This window comes from Pituophis catenifer, unplaced genomic scaffold (genome assembly GCF_029215685.1).
Source record: "Pituophis catenifer annectens isolate HBS135680 unplaced genomic scaffold, rPitCat1.0.hap2 SCAF_8, whole genome shotgun sequence".
Taxonomy (NCBI): Eukaryota; Metazoa; Chordata; class Lepidosauria; order Squamata; family Colubridae; genus Pituophis; species Pituophis catenifer.
The window spans coordinates 70,542,335-70,562,403 of NW_027256888.1; the positions used below are offsets into that span (position 1 = coordinate 70,542,335).

Here is a 20,069-nt window from a genome sequence, read left to right on the forward strand (position 1 = left end):
ATTTTACAGATGTGAAAGTTAAGCTGGGAAATACAGATTACAGTAGAAACCCAACAAGTGAGCAAAGGACGGCCAGATCTGACAAGATGAGCCACAGAACTGTTTAAAAAAAAATTCCTGCTGAAGGTGACAACAAAACTAGGAGAGCAGGGTGTATAAAGCAGAAAGGAAGGAAGTAATTTGCTAGGACTGCAGTTTACTTTGGGGGATCTAGACAATAAACGCTCTTCCAGTCAAAAAGAGCGGGTTATTCCATGTCTTCTCTCACTGTCTCTTCAAACTCAATTTACCCTTGGACCATTTAAAAACAGAGAATTAAGTCACATCAGAAAGAGCTCGTCTTAAAACACCCTCCTTATAGAAGTAACCCAAGGCCAATTTTTTGATTTTTCTGGTGAAGACCTTTTAATTTTCTCTGGTGTTTCAGGAAACAATTTCGGTGTTAATACTGTTTTGTTGACTGTGCAATTAATATTAACTGTTATCAACAAGAGCATTTGTGTTATTGCCACTATCTGTATGAAGGTGAGGTTTTATTGTTTATTAGGTTGGCTTATCAAACAGATCTGTCAATAACCCAGAGAATGGAATTGTTGGACAATCAGAAATGTAATGTTATTTCTGAACAAACAACCTCATGAACACCTGAATCTGAAACGACAGACATGATCTGCAGTCTTTACAATTCCCCCAGAAATCTATACCAGGGGTGTCTAACTCAAGGCCTACGGGCTGGATTCCGCCAACGGGGTGCTTAGATCTGGGCTCATGGGGCTGCCCTGGAAACAGCAAAGGACCAGCCTGCAGTGCCATTGCCAGCAGAAACGGAGCCCGCGAGGGCTGCACATGGCCCTCCCGGGCTCCATTTTTGCCCGTGGGGGCCTCCAGCAGCCCTCTGCCAGCGAAAATAGAGCTTGGGGAGGCTGCATGTGACCCACCTGTGCTCCATTTTTGGCCACGATGGCCTCCTGCAGCCCTCTGTCCCCTCAAACTCTATTTTCGCTGGCAGAGAGCTGCAGGAGGCCATCGCAGCCAAAAACGGAGCCTCGATGAGTGATGTCGAACTGGCCATGCTCACCCCGGCCACACACACCCCCAGAGGTCAAACACAACCCTGACGTGGCCCTCAATGAAATTGAGTTTGACACCCCTATACGTTAAATGTCACCTTAGAACCAGCACATACACGCAGCAGAAAAGGCATGAAGAAACACCGGTGAGGCCAGTCCTCTTCTATTTCAATTTTTTCCCATGAAAATAACTTCCAGAACTTCAGAAACTGTTTTGTTCCTCAACTAAATTCCTCCAGCCTGAAATAGTACGTGATCACTTTGACATAAACCACAAAATGATGTTCTCAGGAAGAAACCAGTCATCAACCACTTGGAACTCTCTGTGTGTCTAGGACTGAAACTTCTCATCACTGAGGATCACAGCAGAGGTGGATGGAAATAATGGATGCTGTAATTTAAAAGCATCTTATCAGGTGCCATCTAAAAGGGAAAATGAGAGTTTCAGAAAGGCCAGGGCAGGTCCCAGCACCCTTTCATTTACGGAAAATGAACATATAACTCATCAACTTTCTCACATTCATTGTTCGAGGGTGCTGCTAGGCAAAACCCTGACACAGATGTTTTCTCGAGATATATTTTGGTTTAAAGGAAATAATGGTAAAATTCCAAAGATCTGTACGACTGCCTCAACTGAACTTAAAAAAAAAAAACCTATCTGAGATTTATTTATTTTTTTAAAATTTGACTTATATGCCGCCCTTCTCCGGAGACTCAAGGCGGCTTACAATGTGCTCAGCAATAGCCTTCATCCTTTTGTATATTTATACAAAGTCAGCTTATTGCCCCCACAACTGGGTCCTCAATTTGCCTACTTTAGAAAGGATGGAAGGCTGAGTCAACCTTGAGCCTTGGCGAGATTCGAACCTGCAGTTATTGCAGGCAGCTGGTCTTAATAACCAGCTTAATAACAGGGTGCCTTAGACCACTGTACTACCAAGGCTCTTGGTAGATTGTTGGGAATCTTAAGAGTTACCAAAAAGATAATTTCTGATTGGAGCCTGACTCTAAGTGACTGGAAAGTAGGTTGTGTACACGCACTCACGCCCACACATATATAAACATTCTCAGTAGGAACTGAATCAGTGAGGTTATCTCAAGAATATAAGCACCACAAGGAAATGATTAATCTAATGTTCCCTCAAGATTTCCCCATAAAGTAGGAAATCCATGGCCCTTCAGAAGCTATTCACTGAACTCCAATTCCAACTAAGGGCAGGGATCACCAACCCGTAGTCTGCAGACTGCCGCTTGTCCGCGGTCCACCAGGAACCAGGCCACACAAGTGAGCAAAATCCCATTTGCCCATGTGGGGGATCCAGGCGGCCCACGAAACCATCCGCCCCCCCCCCCCCCCCGGCAGTCTGCGGAAAAAGCATCGTCCACAGAACTGGTCTCTGGCATCCAAAAGATTTGGGACCGCTGACCTAAAGGACATTGAACTTAAGTTGAAATGTGTGTGTACTTTAAACGTGTGTACGTCTGAAGGGTATCAGAATGAGGAAGGCTATTATAGTATATTTGCTCTTTGGGAAGAGGTCGTAATGGAGAAAAACCTAAGCAAAGCAATATGTGCCCAGCCCTGTTGTCATTGCAAAAACCAGTTAAGCAACCTGAGCCTTCCTGGATACAGTAGTCAATTACATAAAACTCTTAACAATACTTGGACTGGAATGCAAAGACAGAGTTAAAGAAAAATGTAATCACTCAGAGGCAAATAGAAAACTTGTCTTTTGTGCCTTAGTATTTCCACAAAGATTATCAGGAGTGACCATTTCTAATCTTTAATAGCTGGGTTTGTTTTTCCTTGATCAAAAATAGCCTTTCCAGCCGTAGTACAACAGGTCTGGAAAATATCATGTTTAGAAGACTAGTGAAGCCAGTAGAAAGGCATCAACCCCTATGTGCTATTACTCATTCCAGTTGTCATCCTTTACTTTCCAGAGTTGAATTTTACAAAGATATTAATCACGTTGGCAGGGTTTTAGCTTGCTTATTTCTCATATCTTCTTTCAATTATCAAACTCCTTTAAATAATAGAAATTTATTTGAGAAGCAGGGTGGTGATGATGTACTGTTTTCCATTGGTAACCTCTCAAGTTTCCAGACTATTCCTTTTGTGCGTTTTTTTCTTACTTCAAAAGTCAAGTGAAAAACATACTAGCACAGGAGTCTGCAACCTTAAACACTCAAAGAGCCATTTGGAAACATTTCCCACAGAAAACACCGGGAGCCACAAAACCTCAGTGGGCGTGGCCAAATCGATGTCACTCACTTCCACCAGTCACACGACGCCCCCCCAGCCACGGCTACCCAGCCAGTCATTAGGGCAGAGAACCGGTTGCTAAAAAACAACAGGAACCACAAAACCCTTTTGACATCTCTCTCCCCCTCCCCACTCCTCCCTCTCACCCCCTCCTCTCTGTATCTCTCTGTCTGTGCCCCGGCTGCTTCTCCATCCCCCGCCGTTGCCCTTACCTTCTCAGGCCAGGCGAGGAGTGACTGGGAGGGGAGGACGAGGGGTGCGGCCAGTCAGTGGTGGGATCATCCAACAGGAAGCCACAGCAGAGGGCCCAAAGAGCCACATACGGCTCCAGAGCCACAGGTTGCAGACACCTGCAATAGCTGAACAGCATTTTTTTGCTCCTCGGTAGTTGTCCATTTGGAAACCCCCTAAGTCAGGGGTGTCAAACTCGATTTCATTGAGGGCCATATCAGGGTTGTGTTTGACCTGGGGGAGCAGGGGGCGTGGCCAGGGGGGCCATGGCCAGCTTGACATCACCCATGTTGGGGACACACATGGCCCTCCCGAGCTCCATTTTTACTGGCAGAGGGTTGCAGGATGCCATTGTAGCTGAAAACGGATCTCGGGAGCCCATTTTTCACTGGCAGGAGCACCACTGGATGGTCCTTCATTGTTTCCAAGGGGGGCCCCACAGGCCAGATCTAAGTACCTGTGGGCTGGATCCAGACTCCCCCAGGCCTTGAGCTTGACACTCCTGCCCTAAACTGCTTTTTATTTGTTTGTATTTTTCCTTCGTTGTTTAGAAATAATAGTATCCGGGGCCCTCTTTTCCCCCAGCAAAGATTTGGAAAATGTTGCTAAAGAAGTAAGAAGAGGCTATGTGAATCTCAGAAGGCTGGAAATTTCTAAAGCTTACTTCCAATGTCTGATATTTTTTCAAGACAGGGAACAAACTGGAGCTTAGGAGGTTTGCTAACTTGATTACGGGTAGCTTACAAAGGTCACAAAATGCAGGTTGGCAAATGTTTTGAAATACCTAGTATAATCTTAAGAGATAAGGGCCAGGCACAGAAATATCTAGTTATTAGGGCTGGGAAATTTACTTAATCTATTTATGTTATAAAACCAATACAATTTGCAGCCTATGCAAACTTGGCAGAATAAGTCCTGTTGAATTGTGTGGCAGTTTGTTTGTTTTTCCAATGCAAGAATTACAGTAGAAATCCATTAAAAAAAAGAGGCATATATTTAATGAAATATATAGTCAACCCTTCAGCAGTTAATCATCATCTACAGATTGCCTTGATATATATATATTTAGTGCAACAAATGCTAAAATATCCAATTTTTAAGAATCTTTGGTGAGCTCTCCCCATTGTCCTGGTACCAAGATGCTATGATTAGATCCACAGTTCTCTGGATGATTTTAATTCCCTGTGATGGAAGGTCCTTTTTGGACACAAAATACGAAAAGTGGGCTTCAACATCAGTCCCATAAAAAGTACAAACTAAAACACAAAGCTGTTTTGAGTCAATCTGAAAACCTGGATACCTTTAGAAACCTATTCAAGTCACCATAATGTCAGAAAGTGATGAGAAGGGATTAGACATCAATAACAAAGTATGTGCTTTGCAGCCAGAAAATCATAACCAGCCCACCCAAGATTGGGGAAGACTTTAAACCAAAAACTATAACCAGTAGGAATAGATAATAATGGCAGAACAGGGTAAATGTTGGTCTAACTCAGCTTCCTATATTCTACACATTTATATATGTATCAGTGGTGGATTTCAAATTTTTTTACTACCGGTTCTGTGGGTGTGGCTTGGTGGGCATGGCATGGCTTGGTGGGCATGGCTTGGTGGGCTTGGCAGGGGGAAAGATACTGTAAAATCTCCATTCCCACCCCACTCTGGGGGAAGGATACTGCAAAATCCCCATTTCCTCCCGATCAGCTGGGACTTGGGAGGCAGAGAATAGACAGGGGCAGGGCAGTCAGAATTTTTACTACCAGTTCTCCGAACTACTCAAAGTTTCCGCTACCAGTTCTCCAGAACTGGTCAGAACCTGCTGAAACCCACCTCCGATATGTATGCATAAAGTATGCAAATCCTAGTAGATCTGAATACATTGTTCTAGAGAAGGTGTGTACTGGTGTCTACAGGCTAAAGAAATCAACCTAATGTTATGTGACTTTAACATTCATCTTTGGTAGTACCATAAAACAGAGATGATTTATTCCCAGAATGACTACATCACATCAGTGGTGGGATTCAAGTAATTTAACAACCGGTTCTTTGCCCTAATGATTTCTTTCAACAACCAGTTTGCCAAATTGCTCAGAAAGTTAACAACCAGTTCTCCCGAAGTGGTGCGAACTGGCTGAATCCCACCACTGCATCACATCTCTCTTCATTCTCAACCAGCCTGACTGTACAGGTCAACGTTTCTCAAACTTGGCAACTTGGAGATGCGTGGACTTCCAACTCCCAGAATTCCCTTTGCTAGCTGGGGAATTCTGGGAGTTGAAGTCCACACATCCTCAAACGGCCAAGGTTGAGAAACGCTGGTATAGGTCATAAGCAGCAGCCCTTACAGAGCTGCCTGGAAGAGGAAAATCCAGGACAATGGGATGAAACTCACAGCCAAAATGGCTCCCTATCAGATAACCCAAGCTAGGATGTTTATGACAACTTGAGAAAGACGAACATACATGCAGCAGAGGGCTTGTCACAGATTCTTGGACCAACAGATCATTTTATTTCTGTAAGCTATCCTGGGAGAATTCTTGCCCTTTGAGGTAGCTTAGAAACATTTAAAATCAATCGATACAGGAAGGCGTAATGAATGAATAATGAATGAAGAACTATTTCATTTATGATTTGTTTCGGTAAGAAATCGATCAATAACAACTAATTCCTGGGTGTTGCCTCTATGTGCACGTTCCTCAGAGGGGACAAAATAAAATGCTGGTTTGTTCAACAAAGCATTCTCGTCGCCCATCAGCTGAGGCTGCAACTTGATCCAGCATAATTAAACACAGCAGCTTTATTTGAGTTTCTCTACATCAAGGGTGTCAAACTTGATTTCATTGAGGGCCGCTTCAAGGTTGTGTTTGACCTGGGGGGGGGGGAAGAGACAGGTGGTGTGGTCAGGTTGGCGTGGCCAGCTTGATGTCACTCATGTCGGAGGCACCTATGGTGGCCCACTCTGCCGGTGAAAACAGGCTCCCGAGCTCCATTTTAGGCTGCGACAGCCTCCTGCAACCCTCTGCCAGTGAAAACGGAGCTCCAATTTCGCTGGCAGAGGGTTGCAGGAGGCTGTCGCAGCCAAAAACGGAGCTTGGGAACCCATTTTCACTGGCAGAGGCACCGCAAGCCAGTCCTTCGCTGTTTCCAGGGCAGCCGCACAGGCCAGATCTAGGCACCCCACAGGCCGGATCCGGCCAATGGGCCTTGAGTTTGACACCCCTGTTCTACATTCCCAACATCCCACTTGATCCAAAAGAACAAGATGCCAAACCTGGAAAAATATTCATGCCCAAATCTGCGGCCTGAGCTCTTGAATCTGGAAACATTTCTTCCAAATCTTGCATACAGGAGGAAAGGTTATGATTAATGATGAAAAAATTGCTCTCCCTATAGCTGTAGATATTCTCCATTACACATGCTGTAGAGCAGGGGAGTACACCATATAAACCAAGAAGCAAAAGCTCCTTGAATTTGGGCCCTTGTGTCTTTTCAAAGTAGCACTTGAATTATGATTTTTAATTAAGATGATTTTTAAATATGTTATGAGTAATCGCATTAACTGAATTGGAGCTACATGCAGATTAAATTAAATCAACTTCACTCTTGATCCTGGACACTTAACAGAATAACAGTGTTGGAAGGGTCCTTGGAGGTCTTCATCCTTCTTCTTAGAAGCTTCCAATTTTGGAGCATCCACAGCATCTGGAGGCAAGTCATTCCACTGATCAATTGTTCTAACTATCAGAAAATTAGTTGATTTGACCCTTCCTAGTCTTGGGACAGCCCCCAGAGTACCCCCTTTTTATGTACACTTGCATGAGGAGTGGTATGCCAAGAACCAGGATCGAGAATAAATTGGAGATGAACTTGAGTTCCGAAGTACAATTAACACAATTCTAAAAATCATGATTTGTCTCCATTAACTGTAAATACATATTGGTCTGACATCATATCATAAGTTTTCCTCTCAAGAAAAGTTTAAAACACAGAGGATTCACTATGATATAGCTGCCAAGGTACTTAAGGCAGGAGAGGAAATTTTTGAAAAACTATTTTTATGTCAGTAAAAGTACGGAAGAATTATCTAGCTGAGCCTCATTTCCTTGCAAAAAAAAAAAAAAAAAAGATGGCCTAAAATAATTTGCATGCTTTTAGCCAGTTGCCCTGGAAATTTTAATGGAAGGTTAACTAAAAACTTTACAAAGAAAATATGATTACATTAGCCTCAACTCTATACATTTTTAGTATAGCTACGCCCAACACAAGCCTTATGATAAGAGCTCCTGAAAACTCTGCATCCTATAAAGGCAATGCCAGTCTCAGCCTGCAGTGAACTTTGCTCTCAAGTAATTATGCACTGCATATAAACTGTGGTTATTTTCAAGATTCAACAGTGCAGAGTTCGTATCTGCACAACCTTTAGCATGGGTTTCTTTTTGAGAATGCCTTAAGAGACAAGGCAGTGATTGATGTTCCCAAATTTTTATTTTCAGGCATGAAACTATTTCCACGATAAAGGTTGAAGGGGGAGAAAAAGAGATTAGAAATGCGACGGATGACATTTTGCTTTGGAAAATAAATCCCAGGCCATTAGAAATAGGCTTCCCTTTCATCAGTGGGGGTCACTTTAAATATCAAGATTTACATTTCATTTTGAGAATTTCCCAAGGTTAGTACACAAAGTTTGCACAGTGCAGGAAACTCCGAGGCAGCAGGTCAGTCCAAAATGTGTAAAAATTTGCTTTCTGTCCCAAAGCAAAATGAAACAGAAGCCAAACAATCTGATCAAACAAACTGGTATTAGAATTTTCTGGTTGTCAGAGCTCCTGACTCATTCCTACACCTACAATTTGCTTGAAAGCAAATTAACACTAACTTGTCTGCTTGTTACTGAAAGGGCCGGTTCTATAGAATATAAAGCAGTAATGAAGTAGTAAAGGGGTGGATTATACCACTTAATTGGGGGAGAGGGGGGGAAATAAGACATAAAGGAAAAAAAAAACCCTAAGAAACCAAGAAAGCTGAATGGCAAAATGGGGTTGTCAAGCCTTTTTTTTTTAATTGTCAGAGGTTATCATGCTCTTTTAGGTCTCTGATGGCGCTGCAACTATGGAGTTATCTGGATGCTATCACCATTCTGCTAATGGACTTCCTGCTACAGCTGCCATCTGAAGAATGGTAGATGACATGCTGCAACCAAGAAAGAACGTATAAAAAGGTAAAGGTTCCCCTCTCACATATGTGCTAGTCGTTCCCGACTCTAGGGGGCGGTGCTCATCTCCGTTTCAAAGCCGAAGAGTCAGTGCTGTCCAAAGATGTCTCCGTGATCATGTGGCCGGCATGACTAAATACCAAAGGCACACGGAATGCTGTTACCTTCCCATCAAAGGTGGTCCCTATTTTTCTACTTGCATTTTTACGGTGCTTTCGAACTGCTGGGTTGGCAGAAGCTGGGACAAGTAACGGGAGCTCACCCCGTTATGTGGCACTAGGGATTCGAACCGCTGAACTGCCGGCCTTTCGATCGACAAACTGAGCGTCTTAGCCACTGAGCCACCACGTCCCATAGCCCTCTATTAATCTTGGGCATTGTATTTGAGCTACAGCATCCAGTTTGAGTCCTAGAATCACAATCAGAAAGATGATTTGGGGGGTAGGGAGATAACGAGCCACCTGTGAAATGGGCAGCATACAAGTCTAATAAATAAATAAATAAAAGGCAGTAACTCCAATGCCATGAGGGGGCCCATTTGATCTTCCTGCTGGTAGCAATATCAAGCAAAGCCCACTTGTTCCTCCAAACTGATCTTTCTCTCAATTTACTCCCGATGGCACAACTTTTATATTTAAGCAGAACATAAAAGGCTCCCCTTGGAGTGCACCCGGAGGCTCCAACTGGTGCAGAATGCGGCCGCGCAGGGGATTATGGGAGCAATGGGCGCTCCCATGTGACTCCTCTCCTGCGCAAGCTGCATTGGCTTCCGGTGGACTTGCGGGTGCGCTTCAAGGTGTTGGTGACCACCTTTAAAGCGCTCCATGGTTTAGGGCCGGGGTACTTACAGGACCGCCTTCTGCCACCAATTGCCTCCCACTGGCCAGTTCGCTCTCACAGAGAGGGCCTCCTCAGGGTGCCGTCAGCCAGACAATGTTGGCTGGCAACCCCCAGGGGGAGAGCCTTCTCTGTGATGGCACCTACCCTCTGGAACAATCTACCCCCAGAGATACGACTGATCCCAGACCTCCAGACTTTTCGTCAGGCCCTAAAAACCTATTTCTTTCAGTTAGCCAGGCTGGCCTGATTTTATATTGGTTTTTAAAATTGATACTGATTTTAATTGAAATGTTTTAAATTATGGGCCAAACTTTATTTAATTATTTTAAAACTATTTTAACTTTTGTGTACAAATGTTTTATTTTTGGCTGTTCACCGCCCTGAGTCCGAAAGGAGAAAGGCGGTATAGAAATTTAAATAATAAATAATAAATAAATAAATAAAATAAAAAGCACTAATCCTCACCTTCGATCTCTCCTGGCATTACCCACCTTCTAAACATTACTCAATACTGCAGAAGGAAGAGGTAGAAGAAAGCTGATAAGACACGTGATGAGCATACCATAAACATTCTTGAACGGCACGCTGCAATTAGTGTACAAAGAAAGGGACATTTTGGAGATTTAGTACTGTAGTTGTGTACAATGCAAATATGCAAGGATTTTAAGACCCACGCTGGGAGGGAATTAGTAAAGAGCTGCAGTTCCAACCCAGCTTGGAAAGGCTGTACAGAATTATGAAAGCAAGCTTGAACTCTTTTCCAACAGAAGCACAAATAATTTGCTAATCTAATCTATGTACACCTTTGCTTGGAAGGACTTACTCCCCAAGTGCAGATACACAAAAATGCAGCCTAAAGAGTTAATATTTCATACACACTCTAACTACCCATAGGTGATACCAACTGACAAGATGCGAAACCATGATGTGGTTCCACTGGCTTGTGACTTAATATGTCAACCCCAATATACTAAACTATGTTTCATAGATTAACCTATTGCGTGACCTAGCTCACTAGAGATTATTCAGCAAACCATGGTTAAGCAAATCAAGGCTTTCAGTATTACATGAATGTGGCCCCTGAATTCAGTGATGTTCTCTTCGGGAAAACTTCAAACAATCCCTAAAGCAATTTAGACATCGTAGCTCCAGGTAACAACAACAACAACAACAAAAACTTGTTCACAAGAATCAATTCAACAAGTTGACCTAAAATGGAAACCATGCACTAAGCACGCCCTTCCATCAAAGTCATGTTAGTTTATACTGTTGTTTATCTGATTCTCAACAATCAATTATGGGTGAGAAAAACTAGGCAGCCCAATATGCAAGGCTACAATATATCCTTCAAATAAATAAAAGTGTTGCCACAAAGCAAGGAGAACAACAATAATGGGAGTACTTCTCATTCTTCTATTTGTTGTTGCTTCTAGAATCTAGTTCGGATTACCTTAATGGTTCTCCCATATAGCAAGCAACTTTGGCTCCTGATCCCTGCCCCTAAAATATAGCCATTATAAGGAATCGTCTATCTCAACCTTTGGAGACTTGACTCTTTCAATGTAGATATGGGCATTAATGCCTTCAATGGCTTCTTCTGGCATGAAACAGTTTTTAAATGCATCATAAACAGTTAAAAACAAGCGCAGAGCCCTCCTTCCCTCCCATTATACACACGATATACCCAAGATGGTTTTTTCTCCCTGCAGATAACATAATCTGTCGGCTCCTATCTGTTTCATCCTACACGAAATGCAACTAGGCTCAGAGTTATCATCTAAAAGGTACCGACAAAGGTAGACTTCTCCGTTCTTTTGCATCCGACTCCCCAACCTCCAAAGTAGGCCAGTACGTGCTTAAAGGCAACTGTTTGAGGCCAGCAATTTATATAAGCTTTAGAGTGCTCTGGAAGATTATGGAAGGCAGCCAACAATTTGTACTTCCAATATCAAACCTTCAGCTGAGGACAAACGGGAGCCGCAGCAGCTCCAAAACTTCGCAACACCCAACTTAAAGTTGAACTTCCAGTTTCTACATCTGGTTTTATGAACAATTATTTTCTCTACATCTGGACTCCTCCACAACAGAAAATACCCACTGATTTACCCATTCCAAACTGGGGTAACTACTTTTTTCTTAACCTACCTACCTCCCACCTACCCCATCTTATTATACGCAACTTAAAGTTTTCCAGCAGGGAAGGAACACTGGAAACCTGCATTTGCAACTAACAGTGGTGGTGGTGATGGTGGGGAAACTATCTTGAATAAAATACATTTGTTTCATGGAGGAATAGGGCAGAGAGAGGAGGGCCCACGGCTTTGAATCCATGCTCCTTTAAATCCGGGAAAAAGCTGAAAAACCTTATTTATTCTTTTTTCCGAAAGGCTCACTTATAATACTAATAATTTTAAAAGCCCTCCCTTCCCAGGAGTAATCCAGGATAATTAAGAGAAACCATTTCCAAAGAGTTCATCTCCCATCCCATCGTTTGACAGTAACCAGAGATAATTACTCCGTTTTTTACTCATCTCTCCCCTTTAAAAGTGTCCCAAAGAGCCTTGCCAGCCTTTGCCGACTCAGCAGATTCCCAGAGCTGGCCAGAAACCAGTCCAAAAAAAAAAAAAAGCTACCATTTTAAGGGCTGATCCAGAAAAAAAAAAAAAAGAAGCCCTGGAAACACACACACACACACACACACACACACACACACACACACACAATTCAAAGCCAGACACAGCAATCATTGTGCTAGCAGTTCATCTCCCCTTCCCCGACATCCCACCCCCCCACCCCCCAATTATAATCCCGGGGGGGGGGAAGAAACGCGGCGGGAAGAGTTTGTTAGAACAATCAGCTGTTAAGCAGATCCGAGTTTTGCAAACTGCTGTTTTTGCCCTGCCTTCGACTCACACGTTCACTTGAAAAGCGCGGAAGGAAACCACACAATACGTCTTTTAATTGTCAAGGGGGAAGGAGGGGGGGGGGGGAAAGGAGAAAAAAAGAGAAAAATAAACGCGTTTATTTTTTTTTTCCTTCCCTTCCTCCCTTTTGAGTAACCCAAACGCCCCCGCCCCCCCCCCCGCCCCGATCGCAAACTTTTTTTCAACCCCGAAGGGCAAACGCTGGGATCACGGCTCGCCCACCAGAACAGGCACGATTCACACGACACGCGAAAGGAGAAGCGATCCTCCTCCCAGCCGCCGCCGCCGCCAACCTGTCCTGGAAAGATCCCGATCCGTAATCGGGGATCACGACGGGAAGCGCTTTTGTTTTTTTTTTTTAATTTTGTTTATTGTTTCGTGTTATTGGAATCCTTACCTTGACTGGGCAGCCATAGTGAAGCTTTAGCAAGCCGGGCGTCTCCTGGCCATCAGCGGATTTTGGGGGCTCCTTCCTCTCCCTACCCCCCACCCCCCAAAAACTTCCCGGCCATTTGCCGACCTCTCGGGGCGGGGGGGGGGAGAGCCCGCCGGGGATGATGGAAGACCAAGCGCGGCCAAGGCTCCGCCGTCTCTCGCCCTCGGCAGCTTTCTCTCCCCCCCTCCCTCCTCCTCCGGGGCCAAGCCGCCCACCTTGCTTAGCTCAGCCCTGCGCTAATTTTGATCGACATCCGGCGGGCACACGAGGGCCTCCTCCAGTCCGGCTGGACGTATTGCAAGTCACAAGGGAAGAAGGGCCGGCAGAGGAGGGGAAAGGCAGGGCAACGAACGACGGGACGGGGAATCCGCCTCTGCTCCTTTCCCCGCCTCTGTCTGCACCCCGCGCAGGTAAAGCCCAGCCCGGTCCGGCCCGGCCCCTCATGCCCGAGGCCGGGGCTTGGAGAGCCGCCGTGCGTAAAGGCGCGCGCCAGGACCGTGCCAAGGCTGACGGTGATGGCGGGGGAGGGGGTGTTCCCCCTCTCGCCAAGCGCACGGGCTGACAGCTTTTCTCCAGCCCCCACTCTTCCTCCTCGCGAGCCTCCCCCCCTCACGACCCTCTCTTTCTCTCCCCCCCCCCCGCAAATTGGCTTGGTACAATCCGCCTCCTTAAATGGACATATAATGTGCTGTCAAAGGCCAGAAGGACGGAGGATTGGCTAAAGGGGGGGGGGAGGACGAGCCCGGCTGCTGTTGGACCTATCGCTGAGGGAAAGGCGCGGGAAGGGCTCCCCACAGACGCCCCGCCTCGGGCACCGAGAAAGGAGGAGGCGCGAGGAAGGAGACCCGCCGGTATCCCCCCCCCCATGACCACCACCAGCGATGCCCGACGAGGCGCGCAGTTCTGGGGGGGGGGGAATGTCTCCCTTAAGCAAGACCGCGAGGGATTCTCCAGCTGGAGGAAGAGAAGGGCGCCAGTGGTGGGGAACTGCCAAGGGAGAGCAGCTGTGCCAGCGGCGCCGCTGGAAGATTGTTTGCACCACACCTTTGCCTTCCTTTAGGCAAGGCAAAGCAAAGGCACAGGTATATTTTTAGTAGGGAGATTTTAATTGATTATTTTAGTAGTTATTTTTATTGTTTTTGTCGTTTTAATTTCTGTGAGCTGCCCCGAGTCCTTTGGGAGAAGGGCAGCATAAAAGTGGAAGGAAGGAAGGAAGGAAGGAAGGAAGGAAGGAGAGGAAGAAGAAGAAGTGGTACCTGGCTCAACAGAGATTTTGTGAGTCCTTAGTGGACCATCACTTAAATGTGAGCCAGCAGTGTGTGGCAGCAGCCAAAAAAGCCAATGCAATTAACCGAGGGACTTAGAATCAAGATCACATGAAATGTTGATATTTTATTTTATTTTATTAATCATATTTCTATGCCGCCCACTCTCCGAGGACTCTGGGCGGCTTACAACAATCAACAGTATACTAAATTGCATATTGCCCCCAACAATCTGGGTCCTCATTTTACCCACCTCAGAAGGATGGAAGGCTGAGTCAACCTTGAGCCGGTGAGATTTGATCTGCTGAACTAGCAGTCAGCTGAAGTAGCTGCAGTACAGCACTCTAACCACTGCGCCACCTCGGCTAAACCACTTTATAATGTCTTGGTAACGCCACATTTGGAATAATATCCAGTTTTGGTTGCCGCTATATAAAAAGAGAGAATATAGAGAACAGCAACAAAGATTAGGGAAATGGAGTATAAAACATACAAAGAAAGATTGCAGACATTGGGCGTGTCTACTTTAATGAAAAGAAGCGACACAACAGCAGTGTTTCAATATCTCGGGGGCTGCCCCAAAGAAGAGGGGGTCAACTTATTCTCCAAAGCATCAGAAGGCAGGACAAGAAGCAACGGATGGAAACTAATCAAGGAGGGAAGCGACCTCTTTTTGACTCAGTATACAGGTCCTCAATGGAAGGGGAGGGGGGCAGACCCACAGAAAAAAACACAGCCCATTGACAACTCCCTTACTCAATTCATTTGTTCAACACTTTGCTCTCAATATGACCAGAGCATGATGTGTTGCTATGTTTCTTCTATTAAAATACAATTACTACCAACCTGCCTTCCGTTGAGGACCTGTAGACTGCATGAGTCAAAAAAAGGGCTGTGAAAATATTTACAGACCCCTGGCATCCTGGACATAAACTGTTTCAACTCCTACTGTCAAAATGATGCTATAGAGAACTTCACACCAGAACAACTAGACACAAGAGTTTTTTCCCGAATGCCATCACTCTGCTAAACAAATTATTCTCTCAACACTGTCAAACAATTCACTAAGTCTGCATTACTATTACTATTAATCTTCTCATTGTTCCTATCAACCATCTCCTCCCACTTATGACTGTATGGCTGTAACCTTGTTGCTGGTATCCTTAAGACTTATGTTGACTGTTTCCCTATGACTATCATTAAGTGTTGTACCTTATGATTCTTGACGAATGTATATTTTCTTTTATGTACATTTGAAAGACAAATTCCTTGTGTGTCCAATCACACTTGGCCAATAAAGAATTCTATTCTGTTCATATTGTTAGGGGATAGAATAATTACTGGTTTCAAGCAAAATCTCTTGGATAAAGTAAAAATAATGCCTTGGTCCGGCACCAAGCATTTTTTTAAAATCATAACATAGAGCACACGGTATTTTAAAACCATTCATTAGGTAGTCTTTGACTTAGGACTACAACGGAGCCAAAAATGTATGTTGTTAAGCAAGACAGTTGTTAAATGACTTTTGCCCCATTTTTATGATCTTTCTTGCCACAATTGTTAAAGGAATCACTGCAGTTGCTAAGTGAGTAACACGGTTGTTAAGTGAATCTGGCTTCCTCATTGACATTGCTGGTCATAAATATACATGCCAGTTGCCAAGTGTCTGAATTTTGATCACATGACCATGGGGATGTTGCAACAGTTGTAAGTGTGAAAAATTATCAGTTATAACAGTGGTGGGTTTCAAAATTTTTTACTACCGGTTCTGTGGGTGTGGCATGGTGGGTGTGGCATGGCTTGGTGGGCGTGGCGAATACTGTAAAATCTCCATTCCCACCCCAATCCAGGGGAAGGTTACTGCAAAATCCCCATTACCTCCCCACTCCAGGGGAAGGTTACTGCAAAATCTCCATTTCCTCCCGATCAGCTGGGACTCCGGAGGCAGAGAATAGATGGGGGCCAGTCAGAGGTGGTATTTACCAGTTCTCCAAACTACTCAAAATTTCTACTACTGGTTCTCCAGAACTGGTCAGAACCTGCTGAATACCACCTATGGTGGTGGTGTAACTTTGAATGGTCGCTAAATAAATGGTTATAAATAGAAGACTACCTGTATTTAGCAGCTATGCCACGCCTCTCACACTTTTAAATAATTCTTACTAAAATCATTACATGTACGGTCTTATGAAAAGTGTGTGTGGTTGACATTATAAAGATATCTACATCTAAAATTAACAGATTGACTACTTGAATATGTTCAACTAAATCTCTTTAGCTTGATTGCATGCATAATTGCTTTAATTCCCTGCTTAGTTACGAAGTTTCTAGAAAACCTGGAACTAATCCCTTTATTTCATCTAATCCTGTTTCACAGGATTGTTGAGACTAAAAAAGGAAAATATTCTGTGTTATCTTGAGAATATTAGAGAAAAGACAAACCGATGCAACTCATTATTTTATCCTATGCAATCTCTTAAAAATGGGTAAAATACCACTGTATCAAAATAATACAATGTATTTATGTATGCTTTATAACACTACTAATGAAATTTAAACTTATTAAATTTGATTATACCAAATGAGAGAGAAACATAGTTTTTTCAATTCATAAATTTCTCTTTGTTAAATCATTCACTTCTATATTGAATGAATATATTCTTCAAAGTACAGCAGGTATTATTTGCAGTATAATATGGACAGGTGGTTTTAGATAATACATCCCCTTGCGTACCGTACATTACAGCTCAGACCATTGTTCCAATGCACTAAAAATGCTAAGCAAGTTTTAAGACTTTTTTTTTTCAATAAAAGGGTTTTAAAAAACAGACTTAGCTGTGTAAAAATCGTATAGATTCCTATATCCACTTCTGGAAGTAAAAGCTGTTTTTTTTAAGACTGATATTGTGTTGGAAAGGAAATTGAAGGGTTTTTTTTTTTTTATTTTGTATAATTTTGGTAGTCATTTTTTTTCCAACAAGAATTTATTTCAAACAGGATTATTTATTATTATTATTATTATTATTTTTGCATTAAGATAAATTTCAAATATTGATTCTGCAGAATCCAAAATATAGGATGCAGAAGAAATGCTTAGCAGCAAGAAGACAGATTGGGCCGCCTGTTGCACAAGTGTTTTAGATTTCAGAACAACCCTGATGGGGAAAACCTCAAATTGCATGTAGATGCAGCAAAGATCAAATGAAGCCTTTAAGGTACAGCTGTGTGCTTACCAGCATGCTTGCTTTTATCTCGAAAAAAGGAGCTGTCAGGTTAGGAGAACAAGTAACACAAGGACAAGTAGATAATCAAAAGCCCGCAACAGAGTAAACAGTGCAAAACAAAGATAAAAAACGAAGTCAGCCTCTCCTTTCTCTTACTCTCTCTCACATGCGCACCCATTTAAAGCCCAAGAAAAAGGAAGAAGAAATGAAAGGAGTTCCAGTGCACTTTAAAAACTCCAAACTTCCAATATTCGAAACAAATATGGGACTAAAAAGTTTCAAATAGTATATGAATAAATATTTGGATTTAAGAAGATATGTTATTACTTAGCTACGTAAATAGGGAGTTAAAGTGAAAAAGGGATGAAAAGAGTTTATAGATAGTTAGCATATGTTAGATTAAGATTGCTAAATGAAATACCCTGTATTTTGCTCTGGGAAGTGGGGGGGGAGGGAGAAGGGGGAGGGGAGGGAGGGGTAACGGGGAGAGAGGTGGGGCTCAAAACTTGGTCAAAATGTTTATAAAAACTTTTCAATAAAAAAAAAACTCCAAACTTCCAAAAGTCTCAGATGGGCCGGGCAAAATATAAAAGCCGAGCTATTTCTGCATCAGAAGCAGCACACACGCACCGATTTGAACGTTATTAGTACCACAATATAAAAAAAGATGTTGTGACTCTGGAAAGAGTGCAGAGAAGAGCAACAAAAATGATTAGGGGACTGGAGGCTAAAACACATGAAGAATGATTTCAAGAATTGGGTATGTCTAGTTTAATAAAAAGAAGGACCAGGGGTGATGATAGCAATGTTCCAATAAACTAGACATAGGAGCCACGGTGGCACAGTGGTTAGAGTGCAGTACTGCAGGTTACCTCTGCTCACTGCTGGCTGCCTGCAATTTGGCAGTTCAAATCTCACCAGGCTCAAGGTTGACTCAGCCTTCCATCCTTCCAAGGTGGGTAAAATGAGGACCCAAATTGTTGGGGACAATAGGCTGACTCTGTAAACCGCTTAGAGAGGGCTGTAAAGCACTGTAAAGTGGTATATAAGTCTAAGTGCTATTGCCATTGCTATTGAAGGGCTGCCACAAAAAAGAAGGGGTCAACTTATTTTCCAAAGCAGCAGAAGGCAAGACATGAAGCAACCTAGAACTAAGGAGAAGTGTCCCAACAGCGAGAACAATTAACCAGTGGAACCACTTGCATTCAGAAGTTGTGGTTGCTCCATAACTTTTAAGAAGAGACTCTGTGGACAGCCACTTGCCAGAAATGATATAAGGTCTCCTGGTTGAGCAGAGGGTTGGTCTAGAAGACCTCTAAGGTCCCTTCCTATTCTGTTATTCATTCTGAACAGAGGGCACTGCTTTTGGTTACTCTTCCCATCATCAACCTAAACCAGAAACCCTATTAATAATAACAGCTCTTTAGAAGGCCTTTGCAATTCACAGCCTTAACACAGACAGAAGCGCACACAAATTGGTCAAGCATCTAATAAAATACTGAGGCAAACTTCAGCCAAGACAAATGAAGACTCATTAATTAAGAGGATAGTCTTAACCACCATTTGCATCCCAAAGAAGTTTCTCTACAGTGGAAGGTGAAAGAGTCAGCTGCCCATTGTGAATCCCAGTTCTTTAAACGTGCAAACAAGGGCCCTTTCATTTTATTTTGCAAATAAATGAACTCCTGTTGAGGAAGGGCTCCCCACCGAGCAACATCCTGAAATCATCCAGTTCCCCAGCTAAAATTCGTAGCTTCAGAAACAGCACGTAAAATTTTTTAGAGGAAAAAGTACAGTGCATCCTAGAACATCCACCATGGATATTCGTTTTTCATTCAGGAGTCCAAAGTTATCCTACATACTTTCATCCGTCGCTTGTTAGAACCCTTTGAAAATTTCCTATCATCGTGAGCCCTATAAAGGGACAGTTTCACTGATAAAGATTAGACTATGTATCATCAATAAATATTACGGTGTATACTTTGTCCAAAGTCAGCCCTAAGGCCATTTTGGCATCAATCACTATCACACCAGGAGTTGTGATGGGAACACTGAATACCTTTCTAAAACATGTGGTGCAGTGGTGGGTTGGTCCCAGTTCGGACCGGTTCGCAAGAACCGGTAGTAAAACCGGCGGGAGGCTCCACCCACTGACCCGGACGTCATCATAGGTGATCTGCACATGTGCAGAAGAGCGCGGGCGCAATGCAAACCGGTAGTAAAGGTAAGGAGAACCCATCCCTGATGCGGTGCTTAAACGCAGAATATAATCCAACTTTAAAAAAAAAAAAAACTAGTCTAAAATATAATCTAAAACCTAAAGTTAACCTGCTCTTTATCCTATCTGCTCTACATTTTGGTACAACTATTTCCAATCTTTCTGACATCCAGAAGCCTTGCAGCAAGTTCATCATACCACTTAGATTTTTGAGAACCGCATTCTATGCCTACCAATGCTTCCATGACAAAAAGTGTGTAAATGTTCTAGGACTCTTGGCTACAATTTACTCCAAGAGACCCAAGGTCTCCTTGGACACAGTATTTATGGTACCAGTGAGGTATACAGATGACCACAATTGAGCCCAAAATTTCTGTTGCCAA

General features: G+C 43.4%; 1 protein-coding gene across 3 annotated transcripts in view; it reads right to left on the reverse strand.

Annotated features, from left to right (window-relative positions):
* The window catches only part of AFF1 (ALF transcription elongation factor 1), a 159,258-nt gene extending 146,081 nt beyond the window's left edge, over window positions 1-13,177 (reverse strand). For 2 of the 3 annotated variants that reach the window (XM_070948867.1, XM_070948866.1), the window contains exon 1: window positions 12,941-13,177. In XM_070948867.1, coding sequence (XP_070804968.1) covers window positions 12,941-12,957 — 17 coding nt within the window. In that variant the 5' untranslated portion in view covers window positions 12,958-13,177. The remainder of the gene's footprint in view (window positions 1-12,940) is intronic. The other variant, XM_070948869.1, reaches the window with a different exon arrangement.
* Between the last annotated feature and the right edge of the window lie 6,892 nt (window positions 13,178-20,069).